Source organism: Megascapheus bottae, chromosome 21, assembly GCF_031878675.1.
Source record: "Megascapheus bottae isolate mThoBot1 chromosome 21, mThoBot2.hap1, whole genome shotgun sequence".
Lineage (NCBI taxonomy): Eukaryota > Metazoa > Chordata > Mammalia > Rodentia > Geomyidae > Megascapheus > Megascapheus bottae.
The window spans coordinates 32,924,004-32,946,903 of NC_143529.1; the positions used below are offsets into that span (position 1 = coordinate 32,924,004).

General features: G+C 38.0%; 1 protein-coding gene across 31 annotated transcripts in view; it reads right to left on the minus strand.

Moving 5' to 3' along the window:
- Positions 1–2,476: 2,476 nt before the first annotated feature.
- Positions 2,477–22,900, minus strand: part of Trip12 (thyroid hormone receptor interactor 12) — a 135,656-nt gene continuing 115,232 nt past the window's right edge. For all 31 annotated transcript variants that reach the window (XM_090354963.1, XM_090354966.1, XM_090354965.1 and 28 more), the window contains 9 exons: positions 22,482–22,580; positions 15,110–15,224; positions 14,671–14,825; positions 13,577–13,741; positions 8,954–9,118; positions 6,961–7,074; positions 4,670–4,764; positions 3,736–3,839; positions 2,477–3,015 (listed from right to left, as the gene is read on the minus strand). In XM_090354963.1, the coding sequence (XP_090211089.1) occupies positions 2,819–3,015; positions 3,736–3,839; positions 4,670–4,764; positions 6,961–7,074; positions 8,954–9,118; positions 13,577–13,741; positions 14,671–14,825; positions 15,110–15,224; positions 22,482–22,580 (1,209 nt within the window). In that variant the 3' untranslated portion in view covers positions 2,477–2,818. The remainder of the gene's footprint in view (positions 3,016–3,735; positions 3,840–4,669; positions 4,765–6,960; positions 7,075–8,953; positions 9,119–13,576; positions 13,742–14,670; positions 14,826–15,109; positions 15,225–22,481; positions 22,581–22,900) is intronic.

A 22,900-nucleotide genomic window follows, 5' to 3' on the forward strand; every position in this document is an offset into this window, starting at 1 on the left:
TCCAATTCACTGAGCTCATACCTACTTACAGAATTTAAGAGTCTAACATCAATACAAGATGGAAAATTACAAACTTACAAAATTCCTATTGTAGAAATCAAAGAGTTTAATGCTATTTCCTGAATATAAAAAGCTGGTGCTTTTTTTTTTTTTAATCTCTTTTGCTCTTCATGCCCCAGATGCTTTGAGGGAAATCATGTTGGGGCCAAAAGTGGGCAACTTATGCCAGCTGTACCACCTTCTGCACTACCCATGAAGCATAAGAACCAGACAGAGGAATGAACTTCAGTGGCATATCACTTCTTCCCGTATGGAACAAGCTTCTGATCAACACTGGGAACCAGAGCTAAAGCACAAAACAGGAATTTGCATCTGAGTCAAGTGATTGTGTCGGAAGGATTCTACTGAATTGAGCCCAGCCTGGCCAAGGCTACACTAGTTAGAAATTTGGTTGACTTCTAAGGCAAGAGACAAATTACATGTATACCCTCCCTCTCCATTCCCCAAGTGTAGAAGCTAGCACACAACAGATCAATGCCTGAATAACACTAGTGTTAACACTAAAACCTCCATCTCAGCAACTGAAGGGCAATAAAATCTCAGTATCCAACCGTCTTGTGTTGAGTACACACTAAGAAAATAGTGCTTGTAGATATGTCTGTGAAGCAAATTTAAGGCATACCTGGAGTAACAGCAAAGGATGCAGTATCTTATGATCTTTGCCAAGACAGAGAGCACTATAATTATCCAAAAATCCCATGTACTGAAGACTTAAGTTGAAAACCAAAAGCTTTTAAACAATTACTAACTCCGAATTACTCAAGTTTGAGTGAGAATCTCCCTATGTATTCATTAAATGGTGGAATCAATAAGATCAAATCTGCTAGTGTCACAACATGGATAAAAGTTACTTTTAATATAGGAAATTATTAGTATACAGATGTCAACATTGTAACAAAACTCTGGGGGCAAGGGGCGAGGGAATAAAATTCTGTTGTCACACAAAAGCCTTTATTATGTTTGTGAAGATATTCCATTTCACTTATGGAAGCAGTTCAGCTCCCTCTAGCTGAAACACAGCTTGGATTTCAGAGTGGAGTTGCTCACTTGTCAGCCATTACAAGCACAGGGCGAGACTCCTGTTCCCCCTTCCTTCAGCAAGTCCTTCATATTCATTGGGTTATAGTCCAGGTAAACACAGCGAGGTTTTCCATGTAAGGCCTTGGAGTGTAAAATGACAACAACCAAAATAAAACTAGCCAGCAAGTTTCTCTGATGGGATGGGGAAAAGGGTTTCTATGTCAACTAATAAAACTTTGATTTCTCATAGTTCAATAACAAATTGATTCACCAGTCATTTTCAAGATTAAATACTAGAAAACTCAAATTTATGCCACAGGCTTAATTTTGAGCCTTAGGAAGAAAGGCATCTCCTCCCATTTTCTTTCCATATTATTATGTTCAAGTTGCTATAACAAATTGTTTAAATAGCAAAATCAGCCACAACCTGAATCATGAACATGTAATTAACTTACAGTAACTATTCATCGACACAGCTGGATGTTATGCATACAGCACAGAACTATAAACAAAAAGGTGAAGCAAACTTTATTTATTTTCAGGTAAAAACATTAACCTGATAAGATTATTGCAGATTTGAGAAATCAGCACATAAAACAAATGGACAGCATTGCTTACAGGTGCTTTTGTCTGTGTGGAGACCCAGGTTGAACTGTTTGTCTCAAGTGAACACTGGGAAAAGGGTTCTGAGAATGAAAAAAAAGGAACACAAATGTAACACAAGAACAAGGGGAAAAAAATGCTTATTCCAACAGGAAAGGAAAACTGCGTTTTTCTTTCTTTTTTTTTTTAAGTTACATCAATTTTAAATGCTCTGAATGTAGAATAAATACTGGCTAGCCCAACGTAGAGACTTTTGAAACCTACACAAAACAAATCAGTGAGCTTTCCTGCCTCAAAATTCAAGAGGCTGATGCTGCTGGAATCACCATGTAAACAGTCCTACTGTGTCACCTGGCAAAAAGCCAGTAATAAACTATTTACTATATTAAAACTAAACTATAAGAAAAATCTACTTAGTTACAAAGGCTGAATCATATTGACAATATATTTCCATTCAATGAAATTTAAATTATTTCTTCATCTGAAAACATGGGATAACAAAAAAAAATCCATGCTAATGAAAACATCACAACTGAGTGCTGTACATACATGTACACACACACACACACACACACACACACACACACACACACACACACACACACCCCAAAACAGACAATAATGAGTCAGTCAGGGAAAGTGAATTAGAAGAAAGTGAAAAGCACAGAGCCCATCTACTGAACTACAGTTGTCAAATACATGTGAGCTTTAATTTCTGTACTTTATGTACATGAGCTGTCTTTGGAGAAAACAAAACTGCAAACTTAGCTAGATGGATACACACAGCCCGGAATTAAACTGCACAGCGACATTTATTGTTCAGCCTGGAAAAACATCCCTTTTAAATTTCACACAGCAAAGCAAGTTAAAAACTTCACTCATCAAATAAATGATAATTTAAACAAGAACTTGCTAAAGAAACCTCATCACAACAACATTTTAGGGCCTGATCACTTTAAGTCCATGGGGCCATTAATGAATATCAACCAAGTATCTCTTTTATAATCTGCAAGTCTTTTTTTCCTACAACAAGAAGGCGTAACATGTTTCCTTGACCCAGGTGATACATTTAGAAAAGAAATCATGATTTTTTTTTCTTTTGCTGTAACAGGCAGACACTGATTTCTTGTTGTGATCAGGAAAGATGGAATGACTGCTGCCCTTCTCTCGCTGCTATCAACAGTTTGTCACGCATTATTTCAATGCTTGAGTAGTCCGGCAACTTAAGATAGTTCACACAAGTCATTACAGAAGGTAAGAAGTCATCTGGGTTTTCTGTTGATTCAAATGTCTTCCGGACAATAGTCAAAGGTGGATTTAAACTCCGAAATCCTAATGAGGAAAAAAAACAACGAAGCTCAAGAAACTTGGCAAATTAAAAGTTTCTCAGATAATAATATACTGCTTTGACATAAAATATCAATACACGCATGCAAATACACTGGGGTACTTTTTGGCAACTATACTTTCAACACACTGTATGAAACCTGCTCTTCAGTCACTAAAGAAAATCCTGACAGCTGGGAGGGTGGCCTAATGGTAGAGTGCACTGCCTAGCATGCACAAAGCCCCGGGTTCTTCAGTACAGCAAACACACAAAAAGTAAGTGGTAGAGTGATAGCCTTAAGAAAGCCCAATGTCAGTGCCCAGGCCCTGAGTTCAAGCTCCAGGACTGGCCAAAAAAAGAAAACAAAAGGGGCCGGGGTAGGAAAGAGGCAATAGTTCTTTGTCTCCTGGTTTTGCAGGAGCATATTATTGTAACTTAATGTTTAGACTCCATTCTCATAGATTCTTATGGCAACAAAGGAGCTAATCATTTAAATCAACTATAATGTACAAACCAATTTTGAAGCAGCACCATATAAGAATTAGTAATCCTATTTCAGTATACTTAAAGACTCAAAGAAGTTTTCCTGCCAGTTATGGTATTACTGATGCTACTAGACAAAACAGATTAAAGGTATTCTAAGTCAAAGAAATGTCTACATTGTTATGAAGTTTCACACACACACACACAATGATAGATATAACAAATGCAAACATTATACCCACCTCCTACAGGTAATCGTGGACTACCAGTCACAAATTGGAGAAATAACCTCTGCTGCTCATTATCAAAACTACTGAGAATCTCAAACAAGAACTTCACCGCCCGACTATAGCAAAAAGAAGTAAATCAAAATTATTCCACTGTGTAAGGTACAGTCTTTAACCAATCTGAAGAAACATTACATTAATAACTATAGAGTCAGTTTTAAATATGGCTACATGTGAACACCCATTACAACTAATATGCCATAAAATTGCTTTTCTGTTATAGCAGAAATCACTGGCACTAAATGGATAAAGTCAAACTAAACCTGTTTTACTTTACAGAAATATTTAAAACCTTTGTTTTTTGTTTTTTTGGGGGAAGGGGGTTTGTGGGGTTTCAGCACTGGCCTGGGCGCTGTCCCTGAGCTCTTCACCTCAAGGCTACCACCCTACACATCCCTTGAACCACAGTGCCACTTCTGGTTTTCTAGTGGTTAATTGGAGATAAGTCTCATGCCTGGGATGGCTTAGAATGGGGATCCTCAGATATCAGCCTCCTGAGTAGCTAGGAATACAAAACCTTTGGATCTTTATAGTTTAAAAAAAAAAAAATTAGTTGCACGCCTGTAACCTTAGCTTCTCAGGAGGGTGAAATCTGAGGATCGTGGTTCAAAGCCAGCCTGGGCACAAGTCTGAGACTCTTAGGAGTTCAATTAATCAGCAGAAAACTGAAAGTGGTGCTGTGGCTCAAGGTATAGGGCATGAGCCTTGACAGAGCCCAAGGACAGTACCTAAGCCCAGAGTTCAAGCCTCACCACCAAAAAAAGCCCCCCCATGCCCAGGCTGGCTTTGAACTGTGATCTTAAGATCTTAGCTTGTATGAGCCACTTGCACCTTCCTCCTCAAATAAACTTTCACTGTTCACATGTGTCCTCTAAAGACCAGTGGTTACCTGTCATGAGTGTAGCCATGATCAGGCCTGCAGCACTCCATTAGCGTCTTCGCATCCCAAGTGTCTGCTTTACTGCCACATAGGAGCTGATCCAGCTTTGAGGATAAAGGATCAATATTACTTAAAAAACAAAAAAATCCTGTACATCTATGTGAAAATAAAGGCCTACTTGTATAAATTCAACCCTAACATTCAGTACCAAACATACTGTTAGGGCCTCCACCTAACAAGTTTAATTCATTGTTTCTCTTTTTTGGTGTATTTTCAGGGACTGTGTTTCAGAGAAGTCTTTAACCTCAAATAACAAGGGTCTGATACAGAACTTGAATTATGATTTGATTTTAACCCTTTTCTCATTATTTTAGAGGATTTGAATTGCAAATCTGTTTCCAATCCTAGCAGTTTATAAAGCCTGGCTTTCAAAAGGTGTATACATAGTATATACAACTATGGAAGCCAAGAATTATAAAACAGTGGAAAGGACAAGTGGACAAAAAAATAAATTGATATATAGCAAAAGGGGCAGGTTTTAATTTATAATGAGGGGTGGAGGAGGGAGGGTCTATGCCACATGGCTATTTGCATGGGGACTAACTTAGATATTCAGGATATTAGAAATACTGCTGGACATTGTATCTGACAACTATAATCCCAGCATTTAGGAAACTGAGGCAGGACGATTACAAGTTCAAGGGCAACCAGAATTACACAAAGTGAGACAAAATGGCTTTCTGTTCTGTCCTTAGAAAAATATAACATCAGTTTAAATTAAGGTATTTCTCCTTCTAATTGTTGTTGTGGAAGGCTGCATGTATGAAGAAAACCCAATTTGTGGAAAATAAAGTTTAGTACCTACCACATGCATTATTATGAGGCACCTAACTTTGTAGGTGCTACCACGTTATGTAATGAAATAGCTGTTTTATAGATCTGTTGTATCCTATATCAAACACAGTAACTTGGATAAGGTCATGTATGAAGTAGTGAGCATGATGAAAACCAAGACTAAGTCCTAGAAGCCTTGCTACTTTCAATTTCAGTAATACAAAGTCCCTGTTCCCTACAAATACCAAGTACAGTATGTGCCTTAAGTAGTAAATAAAAGTGGATATAAAATAATCAAGCTCAAAATGCTAAGTCATTCAAAAGTTCCAGAGTCAAGCAATAATGCATGTACACTCTAAAAATAGTATGATAGAGTAAAAACAAAAGCTTCCCATATTGGAGGAATTTAATACATTCATGGCCATTCTATGGCCAATTGATATTGGTGAAATATTTAAGAAAGAAAAAAAGATGAGGGGCTGGGAATTTGGCCTAGTGGTTAAAGTGCTTGCCTAGCATGCACGAAGACCCGGGTTCGATTCCTCGGTACCACATATATAGAAAAAAGCCGGAAGTGGTGCTGAGGCTCAAGCAGTAGAGCTCTAGCCTTGAGAAAGTCCAAGGACAGGGCTCAGGCCCTGAGCTCAAGCCCAGGACTGGCAAAAAAAAAAAAAAGAAAGAAAAAAAGATGACTTAGAATACTCAGTACACAGGGCTGAGAGTGTTGGTCTAGTAGTAGCGTGCTTGCTAAAATGCACAAAGACCTAGGTTCAACTCCTTGGTACCACATACACAGAAAAAGCCCGAAGTGGTGCTGTGGCTCAAGTGGTAGAGTGCTATCCTTGAGGAATGCCCAAGGACAGTGCTCAGACCCTGAGTTCAAGCCCCAGGACTGGTTAAACAAACAAACAACAACAAAAAACATGCAACAAATAACAACAACAACAACAACAACAAAACTCAGTATAAATGGAGACAAATAGATAAATCGTTTCATTCTTAGATTCATCATTACATGACAATTTATACCTCCTAAAACTTTAAGGACTAACCTAGGAGATGAAATGTTTCATTTAAGAAAGTATAAGCTACTGAGGAAACCTCTGCAGTGGAGAAACATGCAGACAGGAGGCCATGCACACAATTCCCATCCCTTATGGAGAATTATTGTGGGGCAGGTGGGGTGGGATTTGAGGGGGTTCCAGTTGACAGAGGATGCCAAGTTTTACTCTATCATATAGTAAGACTGCACACTTTTTTTCTAGGAGATGCCTATTTTAATATTACTTCTTGCTCAGGAAATTTCCTTATCTTGCTTTAAATTCTCCTCCTTGCTTTAAACCCGTTTTTTTGTTTTTTTTTTGTTTTTTTTTGAAAACAAATGATGTCTTTGATTCCAACACTAAAATATTCCACTAAGATAATTACAGGTACAGAACTGAAAATCATGAGAAATGACTACTTACTTCCTCTGGGTAGAAGTACTGAAGATGACTAAGTGGGAAAACGGATTCAAATCCATCTCGAAAAGAATCAAATTGCCTAGAAACACCTTCATTGAGTGCCCAGAATATAACCAGCTGCAAAAATAAAACAGAAATAATATTTCATTTTTTATTACTATTATACAGTAAAATAACTTTCTGGATCACTTAAAAAAAATAAGCTGAGCCGGGTAAGGTGGCTCACATCTGCAATCCTAGCTACTCAGGAGGCTGAGATCTGAGGATAGAGGTTCAAATCCAGCCTGGGCACAAAAGTCTAACCACCAGAAAACCATAAGTGGCACTGTGGTTCCAGGGGTAGGGCACTGGCCATGGGCTGAAGAAGAGCTCAGGCCCAGAGTTCAAGCCCCAAGACTGACAAAACCAAAAGCAAACCAACCAACCCAAAACAACAAAAACAAAAAACAAGCTGGTACCAGTTGCTTGGGAGGCTGAGATGTGAGGACTGCAGTTCAAATCCAGCCCTAACAGTCCATGAGAGTCTTTAAAAAAATATTTTTAATTTCATTATTTTTTTGGGGGGGTGGAGGGGAACGCCATTCCTAGGGCTTGAATTCAGGGCTTGAACACTATCCTTGGGCTTTCTCTCAAGGCTAGAGCTCTACCACTTGAGCCACAACAGCACTTCCAGCTTTTTCTATGTATATGGTACTGAGGAATTGAACCCATGGCCTCAAGGCATGCCAGGCAAGCATGCTATCACTAATCCACATTCCTAGCCAAGTCCATGAGACTCTTCTCTCATCTCTAATAAAATACTCTGAGAAAGTCAGATGTAGCACTGTGGCTTAAGTAGAGTACTAGCCTTCAGCAAAAGCAGCTCAGGGACAAAGCCCAGGCTGAAAGTTCAAGCCCTAGCAGTAGTGGCAGACCGCTAGCCCTTGAGCAAAAAGTGTCTAAGGACAGTGCTCAGGCCTTGAGTTCAAGTGCCAGGACTGGAAAAAAAGCAAAACAAAGCAAAAACAAAACAAGCAAACAAAAAAGTGTATACAAACGAATAGATGGAACAGCTTTTACGACTTCTCTACTATAGGATCAGTATTGCCATACCCATTAACAAGAGACTGTCCCCAAATAGTAAAGTATTACTGAAAATTAATGTATCAAGATTCAAAATTAGCAACTGTTTAGTTCTAAGTCCTGTTACATTCTAAAAAACATGTTTCCTACAGTGTGTACCTCTTATAAACAGGCAAGACTGTACATGCAGGCACCTGAAATCAAAGTTCCTATGAAAGAAAATTGTGTGTAGATACCGGGACATGAACTCAAGTGCTCTTCCCCTTAGTGTTTTGTTCTTTTTTGCTCCAGACTAAGGCTCTACCACTTAAGTGACAGCTTTATTTCCAGCTTTTGGCTATTTAATTGGAGTTAAGAACCTCACAAACTTTCCTGCCCAAGCTGGCTTCGAATTGTGACCCTCATATTTCTGCTTCTTGAGTAGCCATAATTATAGGTGCAAGCCACCAGCAGCAGGTGATCCTTTTTCTTAAAGTAGGAAAACAAGATGCCTTTATGTTGCATTCAGGTTTGAGTATGCTATCCATGGTTATCAACCAACAGCTGGTTTATTTTCTAAAAAAAAAAAAATTAGGCTAAAGCCTTAAAAAAGCAACATTCTTGGGGCTGGGAGTTTGGCCTAGTGGTTAAAGTGCTTGCCTAGCATGGGTTCAATTCCTTGGTACCACATATATAGAAAAAGCTGGAAGTGGTGCTGAGGCTCAAGTGGTAGAGTTCTAGCCTTGAGAAAGGCCAAAGACAGTGCTCAGGCTCTGAGCTCAAGCCCAGGGCTTGCAAAAAAAAAAAAAAAAAGCAACATTCTTGAATGGTCCCAACGATGTAGAAGGGCCTGTATTCTACTGGATCAGTGAAGTCTCTTTCTTCTCTTCTGCACAGGATACAACAGGCAAACTCCCATATCACTACATTCCCACAAAGACATATAGTTACATACTCTTAGGTATTCCTCTAAATTGTGAATGGTGACTGGTATATCTTTCCCTCCTTTCTTCAGTTCAATGTTGGGAAATCCTGGCAGTGTGAAATCCAATCCTAGATCTTCAACTGAGCAGCCATTCATAGTAAGTGTTTCCAATGCATACTGTAGACTTTCTTTGGTCTTTCAGAAAGAAAATACAGAAAGGTGTTAGGCTTTAAGAATTTACATTCACAGTATGTTATTTCTCATCTCTTTTTGTTGTCCCTTGGTTATTCTCATATTGTTACAGTTTCTTACCTTGTAATCTGGTATATTGTATATACATTTATGTGTTTATTTGAAATAGGAAAGGGAAGGGGGGGAAACAAGATGAGGGGAGGGGTGGGGGGGAAGGAAATGGGGACAAAAACATGACAAGGGGTATCAATGTGTGTGAAGTAATGCTCCTTCTATCTGGATAATATAACTGTAACCCTTTATTAATTACAATAAAAATATGAGAAAAAAGAATTTACTTCCACAGATATACTTTGTGTTTATAAAAGAGAATCCTAGTAACACTTGATGAGTTCCATTGCTTTTAATTTATTCATAAAATTTACTTTTGGCCATACTCTATATATGAACGAAAAATTATCACAAGTGCTGCAGAATCTATTTCTGTGAGAAAACTGACACATCTTCTACACTGAGAAGTTTGCTACTTTGGGTATATTCAAATCAAATTTTACAAAAAGCCCACAATGGTGGGAGTATAAAGCTTGTTCAACCACTCCAGAAAGCAGTATGGAGATTCCTCAAAAGATTCCTCTGACTCAGCAATCCCACTTTGGGGCATTTGCCAAAATGTCTACAAACATGACCATATTAAAGCTACCAGCACATCCACATTGCATTATTTACCATAGTTAAGATATGAAACCAATCCAGATGCCTCTCAGTACAAGAATGGATCAAGAAAATGTGGTATATATGCACAATAGAATTCAATGTTGCCATCAGAAAGAATGACATCACCACATTTGTAAGGAAATGGAGAGACTTGGGAAAAAATATTAAGTAAGCCAAGCCCAAAGAAACAGACTCCATGGTTTTCCTCATTTGTAATAATTAGTATAAAGATTTTCCTAACAGAGGATCACAATACCACAATAGCTATGTTCATATGAATATATGATATAAAGGGAAATGAACTCCAAGATATGGAAACAAGAGGCTTTCTTTGTGGTTTTTAATGTACTAAGTATGAAGGTATTTCTTTCTTGTGTGTTTTCCGACTATGGTTTATATATCTGATTTTTGCACCTAGTGAACTGTGTGTATGTTCAATTTGAATTAGGGATCAACAAAATGGTAAGACAAAAGAACAAAGGGTAAACCAATGTAACAGCAATACTCACAAGACAGTATGTTGGAAATGAACTTTACAACATGGGAGGGGGGGAAAGAACATGGGAGGGAGTAACTATGTTCTACATGAAAAGTACCCACTACCTTACATATGTAACTGTAACTTCTCTTTACATCACCCTGACAATAAAATTAAAAACAAAACATAAAGGTAACCTGAAGCAATGGGCTCCGGAACCAAGCTTTTTTATTAATTCTAGACCAATGTTAATGAACCTAATATGGATATAAACTAAAAAACCGAGTAAGACAGTTAATTGTAAATATAGGCAATGTACTGTCTAGTCATGCTAACTAACTTTTCCCACTGGCAAAGTTCATCTAAAGAATTCTAGAGATGCTACATTAAACTACTTCAGCCAGTCTAAAGCACAAGCAACTGGTATTCATACAGGAATGCTATGACAGAAAAAAATTTCCAAAGAGAACCCTAAGCTGGATCATATGCTGATAATTAATGGTAAAAAGTAGCTTTACTACTCAATTTAAAAACATCTAAGATAGGGCCTGGAGTTTGGCCTAGTGGTAGAGTGCTTGCCTAGCGTGCACGAAGACCCAGGTTTGATTCCTTGGTACCACATACTTAGAAAAAGCCAGAAGTGGTGCTGAGGCTCAAGTGGTAGAGTTCTAGCCTTGAGAAAAATCCAAGGACAGTCCTCTGGGCCTGAGCTTAAGCCCAGGACTGGCAAAAAAAAAAAAAAATCTAAGATGAGGCTGGGAACATGGCCTAGTGGTAGAGTGCCTGCCTAGCATGCATAAAGCCCTAGGTTTAATTCCTCGGTACCACATACAAAGAAAAAGCCAGAAGTGGTACTGTGGCTCAAGTAGTAGAGTGCCAGATTTGAGAAAGCCCAAGGACAGTGCCCAGGCTCTGAGTTCAAGCCCCAGAATTGGCTAAAACAAACAAACAAACATGTCTAAGACATAGGAGGATGAATATGGTTGAAGCAGCATGTGTTAAAAAGAGACCAATGAAACCTGTTCAAAATCATTTTAGAAAGAGGGCAGTGGAAGAAAGGAACACAGAAAAATTGAGATGGTAAACTGCATTGTAAACATACATGGAAATAGAAATCTGTGTAAGTAACATATGCTAATAAAAACTGCACTGTAGAAGGCATCTATGGCCTAGGCACTGTCCCTGAGCTTCTTTTGCTCGTGGCCATTGCTCTACCTCTTAAGCCACTGCACAGGCTGGCTTTCAAACACAATCCTTTGGTCTCCACTTCCTAAGTAGATAAATTACAGGTGTAAACCACCATTGCCTGGCTATTTTGAGAATTTTTATAAAATAATAGGTATGTTACTTCACAGAATGCCAATTTTTAATGGTCTAAGTCGATCAGTAAAGTAAACCAACTTCTATAGTATGATCTTGTTATACATCTTAAATGCTTGACTTAAGAAAAATAAAGAACAGAGTAACAAATATCAAAAGGAAATTTGTGGAAGAGCAATATGGAGAAATGTAGGCTCCAAGAACATACAGCCCAAGTTTGAATTCCAACTGCCCCATGCTATGTGTGATATTAGATTGCACAACCTATATGCCTTCAATTTCTCATCTGTAAAATTTAACAGTAACAAGTATCTAAAAATTTGCAAAGTTGTTGCACAGTTTAATACTTGTGAAGTACATAAAACAGTGTTGTTAAGTTTTATTTCCTTTTTTCTTCCTTTTACTTATAGACTACTCTTTAAACTAAAAAGTTGTAAAGTTTAAACCTAAACAATTGTAAAACATCCTAAGGTAACAGATCTTGTAAGAAAAAAGGGGCTTAGACTCTTAAATATTAATTCCTCTTAAATGTATTTCCAGTTAACAATTATTTAAGCTAAGCTCTGAGTGCCAGTGGTTCTTATCTATAATCCTAGCTACTCAAAATGCTGAGCTCTGAGGATCATGGTTCAAAGCCCAGCCTAGGCAAGAAAGTCCGTAAGATTTGAATCTCCAAATAATAAGCAAAACACCATAAGTGGAGCTGTTGCTTAACTGGTAGAATGCTAGCCTTGAAGCAAAAAGCTAAGGGACAGTGCAAGGCCCTGAGTCCAAGTCCCAGGTGTGACACCAAAACAAAGCAAAAACACTGTAATTACCAAGTGGGGAGATAAGCCCCTTACAAATCAGCTTCTGCCTAATATAAAAAAGTACTCTAAAAACCTATCCATCCCTATAAATTCCTTTCTACCTCATGAAAAACTATGACATATTTCATGAATCAAAACATTTCAATTTGCCTCTTTATATGTAATTCAGTTGGCTTAACCTAACACCGCTGTTATCTACACAAACAGAAGCTATTCCCAAATATGCCACTCTCTTAAAAAACCAATGTTTCTATTAATTTTGGACTGAACCAAATTGAGATACTGCTAATATAACTTTTAAGTTATAACTAAGTTTATATAATGATAGAAAGGCTCAAAATTAAAAAATATGGGCTATTCCAAAATTAAGCCCTATTTTCAGAAAACAAAACTGCACTGAGAATAGTTTCAATGGTTCAAATACATGCTGAAGGAATTTAATAAGATTAAGCATCTAAAATTAAATAAACAAGAGGTCACATTTATGGTTTCAATTAAATGTAACTTAAAAATCAAAACTGTTTGTTCATTAGTTGATGTTATTAATTGATGACCTTGTCCTTTGTGAAATCATACATTAGACACTTTGTGTTTCTACCGTGGGAGGGTGGTACTAAGGCATGAATATGGCTTGGTACTTACCAGGCATATGGTTCTGCTGAGCCATGCCTTCCAGTAGCCTTTCTGTGCTAATTACTTCTGAATTGTGGTCTGGCTTCCTGCCTAAATGTGTGTCTAGAACATAATTTACTATTTAAGGCTTCTCACTGTATTTGGGAATAACAGGCACATGCCAGTAGACCAAACTTCTTGTGTCTCAAGACTTTTTTCTGCTTAGACTGGCTGGCTTGAAACTGTGATCCTACTAATCTATACCTTACACAAAGTTACAGGATGAAAATGAATCTCAAAACTGTAGGCTAGCCTCCAAAAGCTATTCTTCTATTCTCGGCTTCCTAAATTAGAATTACATGACCTAAAGTCCAGTTCCTGCTTAGTATAATTAAATCATTTCTTAGAAATGAAGTACTAATGTAAAATTTCAATGGTATTTAATATAAATCATATAACAAGCTTCATCACTCAACAATAACAAAAAAGGAACTGATTCACTGGTCCAACTTCTTCCTGTAGGCCTACCTGGGATTTATCTTGTTCCAGTCTTTTCTTCTGTCTGACAATATCTTCCAGGTGATATACTGATCTGGCTACAACAGGGTCGATGTCAAATAAATCATGTGATGTCAGTGAAGTTTCTTGCCGTAGCATCCACTTATAAAAGGGTAAGCCAAGGGGAAGGTCCACCTGAATGGCAACATGCAAATTACTGTCATAATGAGCTTCTAGATTACCTTAATATCAGACGGACACTTAAAAAATCATGTGAAAAAGTCAATGAATACCCCAAAAGGTATTTATTTATAAATAATTACTAGCTCTCTATGAAATTGATAATCTTAATTTAAAACCCTAATAAATTTAGAATAGTAATGATTTAAACACTAATACAGAATAACTTTTTCTTAATGATAGACATGTTCTTCATGATACATTTTACATGAGGGTCTCTGAAACATTAAGAGGTGCGTAGAGAGGTTTAACTATTTGAACTAAACAAATGCAAATTCAATTTCACTGTAGTCTGAATTATTAAATATTCTGAAACAAGTTGAAATGGAGAACTTATTTAAAACTTAGAAAAATGTAACTTCTAAAATAATTGACAATAATCCATTCTTCTGCTCAACAAAAAAGTTTATAAATCTGACAACAGATGAAAATGTCTTATATATACAGATAAAAGTATCTAAGAAAATATGAGAAAAGGAAATGAAGAAAAGTCCAGAAATATTCAAACCTCCACAAACACTCATTATGTGGGTTACTTTCACAAGAGCCCTCTAATAGGCTTTCTTACTGAATAATGAAATGACTGATTGTTTCAAAATTATAATTAAAGCCACCCTCAACATTGCTCGCTTTCTTTGAACTTTGGCTATTGAAGGAGTGAGCCATTGGCTGGCAGCTGCTCTGCAAATTCTGCTGGGCAGTAGGACACCCTTACTCCTATCCTACTGCAACAGAGCTGTTTTTTAAATTCCTAAGTGATCCATATACACCTTTAAGATTAAGAAGTAGTGCTCTAAAATACAGCATTGAGTGTAGGGGACTGAAGTACCTTCACAGAACATAGTACACCAACATTGTAGAAAAGCAAACAATCCTAAACTTACCAATCTGAAATCCATGATAGCCTTAGCCATTAATTTTCCTAAGAAGCGAAACTTCATCTTAACCTTTGCGATATGAGCTGGCTTAGCTGTCCTACCAAAAGGAAGCGCAAACAGGCCCTGGAGGTTTTGAATATACTTGGTCCCTTCTTGGCTTCCTGTAAAACGAGCAATTCACCAAACTTCAGATTGTTTTTCCCAAAACAAGAACAAAACCAAGTAACTTAGAACATGTAAGAAATTTAACATTGTCAAAACTGGAGAATAGAAGTCCTGTAGAGCTGGAATGCCTTATCCTATTTGATATACAAGATTTTTAAAAAAGGGTTAGAAGAACATGGTCCTCTAACAGAAATTAACTGTTTTTAATGATCCTTAATGTAAAGATCCATGATCTGACCTTAAATAGCATTTAATTTACTGACTCACAGATTCAAATTACCTTTTGGATTGCTAAGAGTTACTTCTTCACCTCTCCAGAGACCCAAGTCAGCTCTCTGCAGTTCCTGAGATACCAGTGCATAAAACTCCAGTGTAGGCCCAAGACCTGTACCAACCTAAAAAATGAACAAAAAATAAACAATTTTATAAAACTATGGTACTTTTTTACCTGACCTCAGCAATGTGAAAACAAATAGAAAGTGTTTGCTAGGAAGCAAGAGAGGTATTTACTGACTGAACTTTCAGTCTTCAGCATCTGGAATAAAACTAGAAGCCCTCAATTCTATGGTATATGATATGAACTCAACCGGGGGGTAGTGTTCAAAGCCTCACCATTCTTCTATATTCTAAGCAAGATTCCACCAGATTGTAAAATAAGAGAGACAGCTAATGACAACTTCACATCGTAGTTTAGTCTGCCAGGGTTACTTATAGATTACTTGCAAAGGGCACTATTTCACTATTATATAGTCATTTTAAAAAGTGACCTCTACTAGTCTAAAAGATGAGACATCACCTACCGGGTATTCACTTCTGACATTCAAAACAATGATGGCTTGGACCTGGTGACATCACTCCTATCCCACTGCATTAGTTCCCATATCTTTGTAAGAATTTTACAACAGTAGATGGCATCAATGAGCAGATGACCTCACAATGAGCACTTGAAACAAAATGTCATACCGATTATCGGCATTTCTCTTCAGTTCTCCTCACAACACAAACTACAGGGGTGCAGGAGGGTAAGCAATAAGGAAAGCCCAAGTTCTTATTGTGGCCTGGCACATTCTGTGATGCCTCCTCTTTTCCCCAGCTTCTCTGACCTTTCTCTATCTTTACTTTGTTCAAATCACCACAATCAGGTTATGCTGCTAGAACTTTTCTTCCAAATGGCAATGACTTGCCCCTAGGCTCAAATGTCATCTTATATTACCCTACCCTTCCTGTCTTCATCTTCTTTGACCTTATTTTACAATGCTCATCTAGTATTTGCGTTTGCTAACATGTGTACATGTCTCCCTTAAAAAAGGAGGTAAGGGGAACCGGGAGAAAAAACATGGAAAGGGATTATCAATGTTTAAGAAGTAATGTACCGGGGCCGGGAGTTTGGCCTAGTGGTTACAGTGCTTGCCTAGCATGCACGAAGACCCAGGTTTGATTCCTTGGTACCACATAGACAAAAGCTAGAAATGGTGCTGAGGCTCAAGTGGTAGAGTGCTAGCCTTGAGAAAGTCCAAAGACAGGGCTCAGGCCCTGAGCTCAAGCCCAGGACTGGCAAAAAAAAAAAAAAAAAAAAAAAAAAAAGAAGTAATGTACCGGACGGGGAATTTGGCCTAGTAGTAGAGTGTTTGCCTAGCATGCAGGAAGACCCAGGTTCAATTCCTCAGTACCACATACATAGAATAAAACCAGAAGTGGTGCTGTGGCTCAAGTGGTAGAGCCACAGCAAGGACACTGCTCAGGCCCTGATCCCAAGCCCAGGATTGGCAAAAAAAAAAAGTAATGTACCCACTACCTGATGAATGTAGCTGGAACCCCTCTATATATCACCCTGATAATAAAATACAATTATTGGATTTTTCTCAAGGCTAGAGCTCTACCACTTGAGCCACACAGAACCACTTCTGACTTTTTTTCTATGTATGTGGCACTCAGGAATCAAACCTGGATTTTAGTGCATGTTAAACAAGAACTCCACCACTAGGCCAAATTACCGGACTCAATTATTGATTTTTTTTTAAAGCTTTATAATGCTAGGGTCTTTGTAAGTTTTATTCTCCTCTGAATCTGAAACAAGGGAAGTAGACAGAGGCAAAGAAAGCCTGTAGTAATGTGTAGCATCCACCAGATGGGGCTTTAAAACAATTAAATTTCTTCCTTTAACAAAATAAGGAGCTGACAAATATTTCCTTCATTCAAATACTGTCACTGCTACTAGTTGTGAATGAAATGATACATAGGCAAGAGTGCAAGATCCTGACTTCAAGTCCTAGTTTTGGCACAAAAAATATCATTGCTAAAAATAAAAGATTTTATTTAAAATATTAAATTGTAGGTGTAAAAATATTTCCTGAGTCTTTATAGCTTTCTTCTCCCAGAGACACTCCACTAAAAAGATAGATATTTTGTTTCATTCCTGTTCACAAATGAAAAGCATTTTCTGGAAACAAAGACAGAAAAACAACAAGAAGTAGGCAACTTGTCTTAAAACCAAGTCTTTTTCCCTCAAAGCTGGTACTTCCACATTAGCATTTTCTATATGTCAGGCACTGTTCTAAGTGTATGACAGATTTTATTTGGTTAATCTTCCTAATAATATGATGAGGTAGATACAATTATACGCATGGGTTGAGATATGCACAAGGCTAACTGTTCTGAACTTCACATGGCCTGTAAGTAGAAGCAGGCTCCAGTCTGTGCTCCTAAACTTTAATCATGTCAAAGGAGCCTGGGTGTCATTGGTGGGCTCAATCCCTGGGATTTGGCTAGCTTTGTTTCAAGAAAAACAAGTTAGAGCTTATTCATGAAAGCAACTGGCTGGGCTGATTTGTACAGCTGAATTGATTTACAACCTAAAGCACTAGGTAGCGTCTACATAGCCAGTATTTGTGAATTTAGGGAATCTCCTCCTTTCCCAATAAAAAAGCAAGGTCTTGGTATCTTTTTTCAGAGTCAGTGGGTAAGACCCATCAAAGGACTAGCAGTTGGTTCCTCAGAAAGGTTGGTGAGAAACCATTCTGAGCTAGTTTAGAGTTCACTTAGGTTGCCAATTGATTTGAACCATGAAGGATGAGAGGGAAAAAGATATTTCCTGAACTGGGCTTGGGTGCTCATGCCTGTAATCCTAGCTACTCAGGAAGCTGAGATCTGAGGATCAAAGCCAGCAGCCAGCCTGGGTACAAAAGGACCTGAGACTTATCTCCAATTAACCTCTAGACAATGGGAAGCGGGGCTTGGCTCAAGGGTAGTGGAGTAGTCTGGAGCTGAAGAGCTCAGGAACAGTGCCCAGGCCCTATCGAGAGACAGAGACAGAGACAGAGAGAGAGAGACAGAGAGAGAGACAGAGAGACAGAGAGAGAGACAGAGAGACAGAGAGAGAGACAGAGAGACAGAGAGAGAGAGAGAGAGAGACAGAGAGAGAGAGAGAGAGAGACAGAGAGAGAGAGAGAGAGAGAGAGAGAGAGAGAGAGAGACAGAGAGAGAGAGAGAGAGAGAGAGAGAGAGACAGAGAGAGAGAGAGAGAGAGAGAGAGAGAGAGAGAGAGAGAGAGAGAGAGAGAGAGAGATTTCCCAAAAGAAAAATGTTGAAATAAAAAAGTAGAAAGGGGCCGGGAGTTTGGCCTAGTGGTAGAGAGCTTGCCTAGCATGCATGAAGACCTGAGTTCGATTCCACATACTTAGAAAAAGCCGGAAATGGTGCTAAGGCTCAAGTAGTAGAGCTCTAGCCTTGAGAAAAATCCAAGGACACTGCTCAGTCCCTGAGCTTAAGCCCAGGACTGGCTTAAAAAAAAAAAAGAAAAAGAAAAAGTAGAAAGCTTATTTAAACAAGTTAAGTCAACTAAGTAGGTAAGAGTATACAGGTCTTCCTCCCCTCATACTAGAGTTTGAACTCCATTCCTTGTATTTGTTAGCTAGGAGCTGGCCTGAAGAGAAATTCTCCCTATGGCCTCTGCATAACTAACACTTAAGTTAATACCACCACCATAGCTGGTTTACTTACTGAGATGAAGTCTTGCTAAGTTGTATTCCCAGCACAAACTCAAACTATGACACAGTCTGCCTCCTGACTAGCTGGGATTACAAGTACGAGTCATTGCACCAGCCAGGTTTTGCAGTCTTATGAAGAAATCATAGTATACATTTAATAATTGTATCCTATTAACAACAGCTAAGGATCCAAGCAGATTCCAAAAAAATCTAAGTTTATTCCAATGGGGCAAGGGGCTTGATCCCATTTGGCCTCCATTTGGACTTCTTTTCCAACACTTCCAGAACAGTACTCACTTTTGTTCATCACTAAAGTCTGACTCTTTAAGCCTACTGGAAAATTCCCTTTCTTCTACTAAGGTCTTAAGTCAAGAGCTCACTTCTTCACCTTTACCTGACATACCAGAGACAAGATGACTCCTGGCCTGAAAGCTTCACTCATTAGTTACCTAATAGCCTTCATTTGCTATTCTGTGCTTTGGTCCTGTCTCTCAAGCAACTGTAATCTTTTCAGTGTGGGAATTCTGCTAGACTCTGGATCACCAGCAGTTTAGTACACATCATTTTCAGTTTTAATTTTGGTGATTGGTTACTTTCTAAAGCCTAAATAAGAAGGAAAAGGCTTAAGAAAGTCATTGATTAAAGCTACTTGGATAGCAACAGAAAATATTGTTAGCTTAAATCTTTACATCTATAAACCATTTATCCTGAGCCAAATATTGCTCTAACTCATAATACAGATAAGTCATATATATATATAATATATATATATAAATGAACTCAGTCACAGTTTTGAGTTAAGACTATTATCATTTTATACGTAAGAAAACAGAAAAGTAGCTGTTTTAAAGTTTAGTGATAATGCATTTGTCTAGTCAAGAGACTGGGTTCAATCCTCATCATTGGGGGGAAAAACAAAGGCAAAAGAAATACATATCCTTTAAAAAAGGACAGAAAATATGGTGGAAGGTCTATTAAATTTAAGTCCATGTAAGAAGGTTTTCAAAAAGGTCAGATTCTCCTAAGTTTTGTCTTTATATTTTAAATGAACAGAAAATTGTTCCTTAAATCATTTGGAATGCTGTCCTGCCTACTGAAAAGCATTTCAAAAGAAGACAAAGACTAGAAAGTACAACATTCTTATTCACAGATGACAAAGGTCAACAAGCTAGCTAACCCTGACTAAACTACACTTACAGCTCAATGTCTTCTTTTGTGATGTCTGCAAGCCGAGAATAACTATTATATTTTTAAATGATTGGAAAAAAATCTTGACCAGTTCTTTCAAGATGTGTGAAAAATGGCATGGACTTAATTACTTAATTACTATAAAGTTTCTTTGGAACATGGCCATACTCATTTATGTGTATGATCATTCTATATACAACAGAGGCAGATTATATAAAATAAACCATAAACCAACAACAAAGTGAAAATACAAGAAATAGTACCACTTTCAACACCATGAGGCATTAATACATTCTGGAGAAAATTTAACCTAACATATGACTTCTAGACATAAATTATGAAACAACATAGAAAAATCAAAGACCTAAAGTAGACGTCTACATTATTTTCTTTTACTGGAAAATGCCAACTCTTTCCAAACTGAGCACAATTCCAACAAAAGACTAACCAAATTCCAACTAAACTTTACACTGATATACTGATTCTAAAATTCACAAGAGAGTATTAACAGAAACAAACCAAAGAAACTCTTAAGAAAGTTATCTAATAAAGCTATGGTGATTAACACAGAGCAGAATTCCAATAATAGGATCAAATGGAAAATTTAGAGTAAATCCTAAAGTCATAGTATTTGATTCTTAATAAAAGTGCTGAGGGGGATGTTACTGCCTGTGTGCTTTTTTTTTTTTAAAGGGGGGGAGGGGAGACGAGGGAAGTAGAGAAGGAAGAAAGGAGGGAAGATGAGTAAGAAAAAGGAGAAGGAAGAAGAAAAAATGAGAAAGAAGAAGGAAAAGAGGAAGACAAAGAAGGGAGGAAAAGAAAACAGAAGAGGAAGAGAAAGAATAAAGAGAAGGGAGAAAGGAGGGAAGGAGGAGGAGAAAAAAGGAGAGGAGGAGGAGAAAGAGGAGGAGGAGAAAAAAAGGAGGAGGGAAAGAAGAGGAGGAAGAAGAGGAAAAGGAAGAAAGGAAGTAAATAGAAAAAAGAATTTGGCATGGTAGGATCATGTACCTATGCTCCTCTATCACTTGGGAAGCTGAAATAGGAAGCTAGGCTGACAAATTCCAAAGCCAGTCTGGGCTACATGGAGACACTGAAAACAAAAGAATGAAGGAGTTAAACTACAAGCATGTCTCAATCAAAATTCCACAAATTAAAAAAGAAAAAAAACAACTGAACCCCTACCTCACTCATGCTTATAATCCTAAGTAGAAAGCAAGAGAATCATAATGTGAAGCTAGTACAAGCAAAAAGTTCCTAAGACCCCATTATAACCAAAACCAGTCATGGTTCATGCCTATCATCCTGCTATTCATGAGGCTGAGAAGAGGTGAAGTATAGTGCCAGGAAAGGCAAAAAAAAGTTCATGAGACTCTGATCTCAACAGAAAAGACTAGATGTGGGAGTGCTTAAGCTGTGGAGTAGAATATAGTACCCATTAGTATGCTTGAAACCTTGAGTTTAAACCTGAATCTGTACTGGTACTAAATGGATCACAGACTAGAGATTTTTCTTATCTGCAAATAACCACCCAAACCCAGAATCACACTGTAGCTCAAGTGGTAGAACACTATCTTCAAGCTGAAGAGCTGAAAGACAAAGCTCAGGCCCAGAGTTTAAGCCTCAGAATTGAGGGAGGGAGGAAGGGAGGGAGGGAGGGAAGGAAAGAAGGAAGGAAGGAAAGGAAGAGAAGGGAGGGAAGGGAGGGAAGAGAGGGAAGGGAGGAAGGATACATGAGGTCTGAAGATTGTGGTTTGAAGCTAGCCCAGGGAAAAAAACGTCTGTGAGACTCCTACTTCTAATAACAACCCCAAAATCAGAAGTGGATCTGGGGCTAAAGCAAAAAAATCTTAGGTATAATGCCCAGGCAGAGTTGAAGAACCACAACAAAACAAAAAGCTGTAAAAATGGAGGAGGAAAATTGGGAAGAATGTAAATTTTAACAGCTTATAAAATTGAAAAATATCCAAGTCTGGGACGCAGCTCAGTGGTAGAGCACTTACTTACTTATCATGCTCAAGGACTGTGGGACTGAAACTTAGCATAGGAAGAAAAGAAAAATGGAACCAGGTACTGATGGCTCAATCCTATAATCCTATCTACTCAGGAATCTGAGACTTGAGGATTGAGGTTCAAAAGCCTATGGAGGCAGGAAAAGGCCCTGAGATTCCTATCTCCAATTAACTACCAAAAAGTTGGAAGTAGAGCTGATGCACAAGGGGTAGAATCCCAAGCCTTAAATACACCATTAATTGGTAAAAGTTTTTTTTTAAAGTTATTATTTCCCAACTGTCTTTCAGAATTTCATAGTGACAAGGAACCTAAATGACATTTTCTGTATGTGCTACAGAGAAATTGAATCCAGGGCTTCATGCATACTAGGCAAACATTACCACTAGGCCACACACCCTTGGCCTCCTAAATGACATTTTATCCAGAGAAAAGTCAAGTTAAACCCACCACAGGACTTAATAAGCTCACCTCATTTTCATACTGGATTTCTAACATGGCCCGTGAGCTGCCAAGGTCCTGCATCACAGATTCAGCTTGCTTCAACAACTCCTCTCTGTTCACAGTACGCTAGAAAGAAGGTGCAGACATGAGTACTCTACTTAACGTTCACTTTAATAGGTGACATTCCCTTCAGTGCAATAAAATGCATTAAGCAATTTCATCAATTTAATCTCTGATGTTAGTAAGTAGCTACATTGCTACAAACCTCAACAGTATCCTTGAATACATGGAGAGCTAGATTTATTTATCTTGAACCCATAGCAAAGTCAGAAAATCGAGGTATCAAAGGAAAAGATCTCTATTTCTATTAAACATCAATGTGATTGAGAACCATCTTCATGGAATTTCCCTGGGCAATTTACATTTCAGATATGATGAAAGAGATA